An 8,700-nucleotide genomic window follows, 5' to 3' on the forward strand; every position below is an offset into this window, starting at 1 on the left:
GTTAAGGAAAAAGATATGAAGAAAGGGAAGGACAGGCACATCTGCTATACCTGGCAAATTACTTCAGTATAGTATAGTTTATACCTGTTGCAGGTCAACCAGGTGTCTGTGAAAGCTCCTTGGGAACCTTCTGCAATCCCCTTAGAACAAACCTTATTCCTTGTTTGTGAATAAACACCTTTTCTGCAGTTTTAAAAGACCTATATTCTGCTTCTCTGATTCTTTACAGTGATCAGCTCCTCAGAAGGACTACTGGCCTTGGCTGGTGCACATGGCAGCAAATGCATGGCTGGGAAGTAAAGATTTACTCTAAATCTGCAGGACACCTGGACCCAGCTGAGCTTTGCTCACTGCACTTGCGAGAATCCACGATTTACAGAGATAATCCTCAGACATTTCAAGCTGGGCTGAAGATAGACACATTTCCAGCCCATGCCATCAACTCTATTCATCTGGAACAGGTGCCAAGCTTATGAAATCCTCCTGCCGCGTGGTAGACACCACAGCATGCTTCATTAGCAGCCAGCCGAGCAGCTCACCACCTCCAGCTCGCAGGCATTGCAAACAGTCTGGAGATCAGAGACCCAAACCTGGGAAGCAAAGGAGGCAAGGTTTCAAAGGCAGAGGGGGATTTAGGCAGACAATGCTGGACTCTGTAAAACCTGCTCCCAGCCCCTCTTATCCTCACTCGTTTGAATGAACGCAGCTGCCTGTCTTTTCTAATTCAGGGGTACAATGCTGTGGCTGGAAGTGCTAGACATGGCCGTGGCAGTCTTATTAAAAACAACATCTAATAAATCGCCAGATGCCATTTACCCTGGATAACCTCCTTAGCTGAAACTTTCTGTATCTACTGGAGCTGCTTTGATGTGTCCTTCTGCTCTTTCAGTCCAGATGCTGTCATAGGTTTACTGATGATGACTCCAAACCAGCATTGAAACGCGTCCTGGCAAGAAATACTTTGCCATCCTCTCTCGGATAGGGTCTGCTTTTTCCCCCCTCTCACAATTTAGTACTGCAGCCACTGAGATGAATAAAGGCTCTTTGTTCATTTCATCATTTCTCTGCTTGCTGATGCTTTTTCTGTTTTTTAAAAACTCAGCTAAAAGGACAGCGGCAACAGTCCAATAGATGAAATAGGTCTCAAATACCACAGCAACAACCAGTGCTTGGAATGCTTTCAGCTATAAACGTAGACAGTGAAAAGGGGCAGGAGCCTTAAGAGCTCCAGAAATATCTTCTCCTCTCTTAAGCCCTGGGGAAAAATGTAAAAAAAATTCTACTGAGTGAGGAAATTCTCAAATTTTCTCTGGAATATTATGTTAAGACACTCCCAGAGGAGCTGGCACCTTACTCTTGAATCAGTGGATGCTCATTTATAGGATGAAAGAAAATAAAATGGCCTTGAGTTTTGCCAGGGCAGGTTTAGATTGGATATTAGGAAAAATTTCTTCACCAAAAGGGTTGTCAAGCGTTGGAGAAGGCTGCCCAGGGAAATGACTGATTCACCACTCCAGAGGTATTTAAAAGACATATAGTTTGGGCACTTAGGGACATGGTTTAGTGGTGGACTTGGCAGCACTGGGTTAATGGTTGGACTTGATGATCTTAAAGGTCTTTTCCAACCTAAACGACTCTATGATTCTGTGACTCTGGGTGTAGATGCTATAGCCGGTGAGCCCCTGAGGGGATCTCCTCTGACGCTCCGGTCTGGAAGCAACCTGCCTGTCAGGTGACGGATGCAAAACATAACTTCTGCTATTCTTTTGACAGGGGAGAGTGGGAAAATGAAGCTTCTGAGCACAGGCTTTATTCCTCAGGTACAGGCACTCAGCGAGGGCCTGGCCCGGGGCAGGGCCCACGGCCGCCCTGTGGATCCCATTCCCCGCCGGGTCAGCCGCCGCCCTGCAGGGGGCGCTCTCCCGCCGGCGGCGGCCGCACTCATGCGCACAGCACACCCCCCCCACACCTACGCGCAACACCGCTCCGCCAGGGGGCGCCCGAGCGGCGCGGCGGAGGGCGGGGCCGGCGCGTGACGCTGTACGGCGGCCGGGCGGGTGCGGCGGCGGCGGCGCGGGATGGAGCGGGCGGCGCGGTGCGGGCGCTGGCTGCGGGCCGCGCTGGCCGCCGGGGGGGTGCGCCGCCGCCTGCCCTGGCTGCTGCTCGCCATCGTCCTCGTCGGGTCCGCTCTCAAGGACGGCGACGTGGTGCCCGAGACGCCCATGCGGAATAAGCGCAACCCGCTGAACGTGTGAGGAGAGGAGGGGGGCGGCGGCGGCGGGGCGGGCAGGCCGCGGGGCTGCGCGGGGCGGCGGGGCGGGCAGGCCGCGGGGCTGCGGGGGGCGGCGGGGCGGGCAGGCCGCGGGGCTGCGCGGGGCGGGGGGGGGGGCTCTGCGGGCGACCCGGGCTGGGCCCGGCGTCGGGGCGGGGCGAGGCGGGCTGGTGGGGAGCGGGCGCCGGGCAGCGCTGCTGGCGGCGTGGGACGGCGGGCTCTGTCAGTCCCTCGCCGGAGCGCCTGGTGCCGTCCGCGGGGCTGTAAGGGGTCGGAGCAGCGGGAGCTTCTTGCTCGTTTCCGTTGGAAGAGGAAAAGGAGGAATTTTTTTCCTCCTTTACCTCCCAGATAATCCCTCGTATTTGGGTAAACTGATAACTACTGAAACCGATCTAAAAGCAAGCCGAAGAAAACAAGTGTTTTAGTGCCTCTCTAAAAGCAGAGTTGCTGCCATCCTTTTCCAGCGCTCAGGCGATGACTTAACTGGCTTAGTCATCCTTTAAAGCTGCCTGTGAAAGTTTTGAAGGGCACGAGGAAGGCGATGAGCTGGGCCAGCGCATGTGTGCTTTACCTGCTACAGATCAGAAAGTAAAGGCAAAATTGCTGGTTTCCCCTGTGACTTGGGGAATTTTGTACTTCATCGATTCAAATTTGTCATTTGGTGACGTGTGGGAGAGGAGCTGCTTTTAGTGTGATTGGAAAAGAGGGATTGGCAGGAATGCGTAGTGAAATTGATCTTACAGTAAAAACATACTACAATTCAGTGTTCCCTTTTTAAACAGAGGAGGGTTATCTGTACTGACAGTTCCTAAAGCAAATTTTCCCCACAGATTACTTCCCTGCAGCTTTGCCAGCAGCAATTGTGTAAGCAGCCTTTTTTTGCTTTTAACTGTCTTAATAAAATGAGGATTTTACTTTCAATTACCATTCTGTGGTAGCAGCTGTGGTTGCCACACAGATGTCACTGTTACTGTAAAATTAAGAGTAAAGGAGATACTCAGAAGCCTGGGTGAGGCCCTGACTGTTTTTGTTAGGGTCTTAATGAAGATATACAATTCTTTTCTGACTTGGTTTTGGTTTTGATGCTGAGGTGATGATTAAATGATGACTTTGTGTGTTTAGCTATAGCTCAGCCACAGACCAGAATTCTGCTGTCTCTGTTTTTCAAACTCGGATGTGGGTAATGAGGGGGCACAGCTCTGTACACCCTTCCCCCCTCCCACCGGCTGATAGCAAGCAAGCTGCATTGGAAGGTGGTAGTGGTATAAAGAAGATAGTAGGCCATGGTCTCCTTAACTCATTAGTAAATTCACTTGTGCATGCTCCACTCACAGGTTTGAAGAGAGGACCAGAATACCGTCTCCTGCTAAACAGAGTAGCAGCACATCATCAGCTGGTGTTCGAGATTTTATAGGCATCAAAGCAAAACTTTTCAAGGCAGAGAGTGAATTTAGAGATGGAAGGATTTGTGTATGCCAAAGGAAAGCTCTTGTCAGCTGGAGGGACAGCAGAGGAACAAATACATTTTGTTTTTTCATTTATAGGGTGATGACAGAGGAAAAGCTTCATGGCCTGATTAGGGAAAAAACAGTCAGCCCTTCTGGCTATCCTATTCAGTTGATATTGTGAGGTTGAGGTTGTGAAGGGGTTTGAAAGCAGAGATAATTGAGATGGCGGGAAAGAGTCAGAAAAGGGTTACTGTGGTCAGGGTGGCAAGCTGCTTTGCAGCTGCATTTTGAGTAGGGCGGAGTTGAGTGGGTTTGTAGGGTAAAAGTGATTGCAAAACTGAATTGCAAGTCTGCTGCAAATCTGAACGAGGGCTCTGGGTCTAAAGGAATGCTGATGGAGAAACATGATGAAGTACCTGGTTGAGGAAGTATTGGGGTGTTGGGCCTGAGAGAAATAGTGGGGAGAGATTTAAGTTTTTAGCGATGCTTTACTTTGAGGGGAGGGCATGGGCGTTTAATTTAGATGGTCCTGAGCATTGACCTCGGAAACCTCCTTCTCCAAGCATCACCACTTACCCCAGTTCCTGTGAAGTTTCACATGTGCATGTTTCTCTTTTGGCTTTTCTCTGGCAGCTATTTTGTGAAGGTGGCTTGGGCATGGACGTTCTGGCTTCTGCTGCCCTTCATCACTATCACCACCTACCAGTTTGCTGAGAGCAAGTTCCTCTATGGTCCCACGAAGAGCATTTTGACGGTGCTGCGGCGTCTCAGTGCACTGCTAGTGGGCACTGTCATCTGGTATGTCTGCACCAGCCTTTTCATGTATATCGAGAATCTCACTGGCATGTGCTCTACCTCAGGTGAACTCAGTGAGCCTCGCCGACTCTATACCACCAAGCAGGAGTGCCACCAGGACAACGGGATCTGGAATGGTTTTGATATCTCAGGGCACTGTTTTCTGCTCTCGTACTGTGCCCTGATGATTGTGGAGGAAGTGGCTGTGCTGGAAGGCTTGTCCATAGACCAGAACTCTAAGCTGCATGTTGTGATCAACGGCCTGTTTGTTTCCTTGTGTTTTCTCACCATGATCTGGGTGTTCATGTTTCTCTGTACTGCTGTGTATTTCCATGACTTCAGTCAAAAGCTTCTCGGTGTGCTGATAGGTCTGTCAGCTTGGTACGGGACATACAGATTTTGGTACTTGAAACCCTTTTCTCCTGGACTACCTCTTCCAAATATACCTTTAAGTTCAAAGAAACACAGTTACAGCAGATAAAATAAGTTTTAAAATTTTTGGATTTTGCTTTCAGTACTGGAGTAGTGGAATGTAGGACTGGTTACTGTATTTACACTGTAAGGAACAAGGTGATGGGCTGGAGGAAACCAAATCGGTACTGGCCAATGGCTGGCAGGTATAAGCAAGCTGCTTATTTGGGAGAAAAAATTGGTATTGGAAGAGGTCTGCTCTTGTGATGGAGCTGATGACTGGCATGCTCAGCAAAGATACCAGAAGTTGAATCTGTTTTCTTACTAACAAATGGAGGAGCAGATCCAAGGCTGACACAGGCCTTTGCTCTTTAAGAGCGTGACTGATCTCAACCTAATTCTCCCTCGTTCTTTTTGATTTATGTCATTATATTATATATAATATCATGGATATATTATATCATGGATGATCCAAACCTCATACTTATTTTTTTTTAATACTCCTGTTTGTATTGCCTTACAGGAAAGCTCTAATAATGACAGTGCTGCTAAGAGTTGCAAAAATAACAATACTTGTTAAAGCAGTATCTTGCTCTGTTGTGAAACTAGAATGTCTCATGTTATCAAGTGTTAAATACACTAACCTGCCACAACTGCTTCTTAGTCATCTGCACCTTCTGCAACAAAAAGCGTAAATCAGAGATGTAGTGTCTTAAGCAGACTGTGACTTTAAATTCATGCCTGTCTTTGAAAAGGAGACTCATGAAAAACAAGCCTTAACTTTCTCCTATCTGTAATAATATTTTGTCATTTTATTCTTGACAGAAAAAACTGCTTCCAATTTTGCTAAGACGTCTAATGTGATAATTTTATATTAATTTATAAAAAAATCTTACGAGTTGCACACTTTGCAACAAGAAGTACTTTGTGGTATGTTTCTTCTAGAAGAACAATGAAATTCTGGTGTTACGAACAAGTTAGCTTAGCCTGCTATTTCCCAAATAGCCTGCTTGGTAATGAATGAATTGTTTATCCTAAGAGCTGCAAAGCAGTGTGCCTGAAGCAATATGTACTCTTGCTTATCCAGCGATATTAAGAAGCTACTTAATTTTGATTGCATGTAAAGCTGTGGCCACTTTTGGTGTGGCTGGAAACCCACTACTGACTAAAGCACTACTATTATGTAATGAATAGCTATGAGATGGGATGGGTTTATTCATATCAATTGGACACTTAGCAGTTTTTACCTGGAAGAGCTTTTTATTATTTCACAAAGACTTATTCATGATGCAGTTGCACAAAGTTGTTTGACAGTTGTAGTGATGAGCAAGACGGCCAGAAAGGTCTGTGGGCCAGGCTGTAGGTAGTGTCTGCTAATCATAGAATTGTTTAGGTTGGAAAAGACCTTTAAGATCAAGTCCAACTGATAACCCAACTCTGCCAAGTCCACCACTAAACCATGTCCCTAAGTGCCCCATCTATATGTCTTAAATATCTCCAGGGGTGGTGAATCAGTCACTTCCCTGGGCAGCCTTTTCCAACGCTTGACAACCCTTTTGGTGAAGAAATTTTGCTTAATATCCAATCTAAACCTGCCCTAGCACAACTTGAGACTGTTTCCTCTTGTCCTGTTTCTTGTTACTTGGGAAAAGAGACCAACCCCCGCCTTGCTACAACCTCCTTTGAGGGAGTTGTAGAGAGTGATAAAGTCTCCCCTCAGCCTCCTCTCCTCCAGGCTAAACCCCCCCGGCTCCCTCAGCCGCTCCCCATCAGACTTATTCTCCAGACCCTTCACCAGCTCCATTGCCCTTCTCTGGACACGCTCCAGCACCTCAACGTCCTCCTTGTCCTGAGGGCCCCAAAACTGCACACAGTACTCGAGGTGCGGCCTCACCAGTGCCAAGAGAGCAAGCAGAGTTGATGTGTCTGTGGCGTTTGACTCCAGAGTGATTATTTTGCTGAATATAGGGTATGATGCACAGTAGTTTAGTCTTAGCACATTTCTCTTTGCCATCTCAACCGTTCTCTTCCAGCAAGAGAGTGGTAGCATTTGCAGTAAATACAGCAGTGTTAATTCCATACTTGTGGTCTGCCTCTGAGGAGAGGTAATTCACCTGAATTTCCACTGAGTTCAGTGGCAAGTGGGAGTTGTTCGTTCTTAGGAAGTACAAATCATCTTTCAGAAATAAGCTGTTTCAGGAGGTTATGTATTTTTTGTTAAGCTCCTTTTGTTTTTGCATCAAATTGCCTTTTAAGCTGAGTCTTTGGAAAATTTGCACTGATTAACTCATATTGGGTTTAACTAAATTTGTTTAAACAATGCAAATTCATTTGCAGATATTCTTTGATGTAGTGTAAGCCTGCTCCCAATAGAGCTAAGCTAGACTGCAAGCCACTTTCAACATGGAAAAGGATTATATACCCAGAAGGTTTTCTGATTAATTTCATTAAATTTAAGTTTCTATTTTAGGTTATCTTTATGTAACTTTGCTATATAGACAAAGCCTTGGAACAGGAAATGCTATTTATTTAAATCAACTGACTTGCTGAAATTATGTTCAGTTTCACAGATGTTTTGTGCAATCACTACGTGGATATTTCTGTCTGCTTCTAACCTGTATCATACAAACTTTTTATTAAGGAAATAATGTGGGGTACGGTTATGCTCAAAACTTTAAACAATGAAAGAAAAATACTTGAAAACTTTTATCAGTGTTGGTGTCATTGAGAGTCTGTTTCTGTTGTCTGTAACTACAGTGCTGCTGCTTTTAATCTCCAGCTGACCGAATGATCCAGCCTCCCAGTATTTTTGATCATGCATCTCAGTAGTCACAAACTGACTTTGATAATTCTGCAGTATTTGGATGGGTTAACATAGCACAGGTTCTCAAAAGTGCAGGGTATAAAAAGAAATAATGAAACAAAAAAAACCCACCCATGCCTGACAAAAGCAGGTTTCCTAATGTGTGCCTGTTACACCACGCAGTTGATTTTGTAGACATGGGCAGTTGCTTATTGCAGCAAAATGAAAGCCAAACCCATTGAAATAGGTGGGAGAATTCCTCTGGGCTGATACTGCTTAAGAGTTTAGAAATCTTAGTGCATGTGTCTTTCTCAGTGAGCCAGCTGGTGGCTTAGGAGGTTCCCTTGAGCTCCAGACCTTTTCTTTGTGCTTTTTGACTCTATTTCAGAGTAAGACTTTGCTTCCTTGCACTTCCACTGGAAGCTAAAGGTTGCAAATTTTCTGGTCGTGTATTTGCCATCACCTTTATCTGACTTCCCTCCCTCTCGCAAATACACATTTATCATTAAAATAAAAACGGGGCCTCTCTACCACAGATTTGCAACCAAAGAGAAACAGTGCTTTGAGTAGCTGGATTTGATGTCCTGTGCCAAGGGCACAAATAGGCTGTCAACAGGTATTATTAATTTGTTTCAAGTTTTTTGGTTTTCTTTTTCTTTTCTGCATTAAAGTATTCCTCTTGTTCCAGCTAATTTTTCTTGTTCATGTTTGCTAATTTTTCACTGCCTGTTTTGTGGGCTCTGTATCACAGTGCTTTCACAGAAGCAGCGTTTAGCCTGACTGATGTGGCTGAGGCAGTTCTTGGTGCCTTAAACACAGTCCTCTGCTGCAGCCAGCAAGGAGGGGAGTCTGAGCCACCACACAGTGGGAAGATAGCTGGATTGGGATTCATTTCACTCTCTGCTTACCTGGGACTCTTTCAAATGTTTGTGTCACTGGAGGCAAGATCGGGCAAACAGGAAAGTTTAGGT

At 46.0% G+C, this 8,700-nt stretch overlaps 1 protein-coding gene across 1 annotated transcript; it reads left to right on the forward strand.

The window, feature by feature from the left end:
- Nucleotides 1-2,024: 2,024 nt before the first annotated feature.
- FITM2 (fat storage inducing transmembrane protein 2) lies at nucleotides 2,025-8,416 on the forward strand. Its single transcript, XM_075108423.1, has 2 exons — nucleotides 2,025-2,251; nucleotides 4,354-8,416. The coding sequence occupies exons 1-2, from the start codon at nucleotides 2,079-2,081 to the stop codon at nucleotides 4,994-4,996; spliced, it is 816 nt and encodes a 271-aa protein (XP_074964524.1). The 5' UTR covers nucleotides 2,025-2,078; the 3' UTR covers nucleotides 4,997-8,416.
- The last annotated feature ends 284 nt before the right edge of the window (nucleotides 8,417-8,700 follow it).

This window comes from Phalacrocorax aristotelis, chromosome 13 (assembly GCF_949628215.1).
Source record: "Phalacrocorax aristotelis chromosome 13, bGulAri2.1, whole genome shotgun sequence".
NCBI classification, from domain to species: domain Eukaryota; kingdom Metazoa; phylum Chordata; class Aves; order Suliformes; family Phalacrocoracidae; genus Phalacrocorax; species Phalacrocorax aristotelis.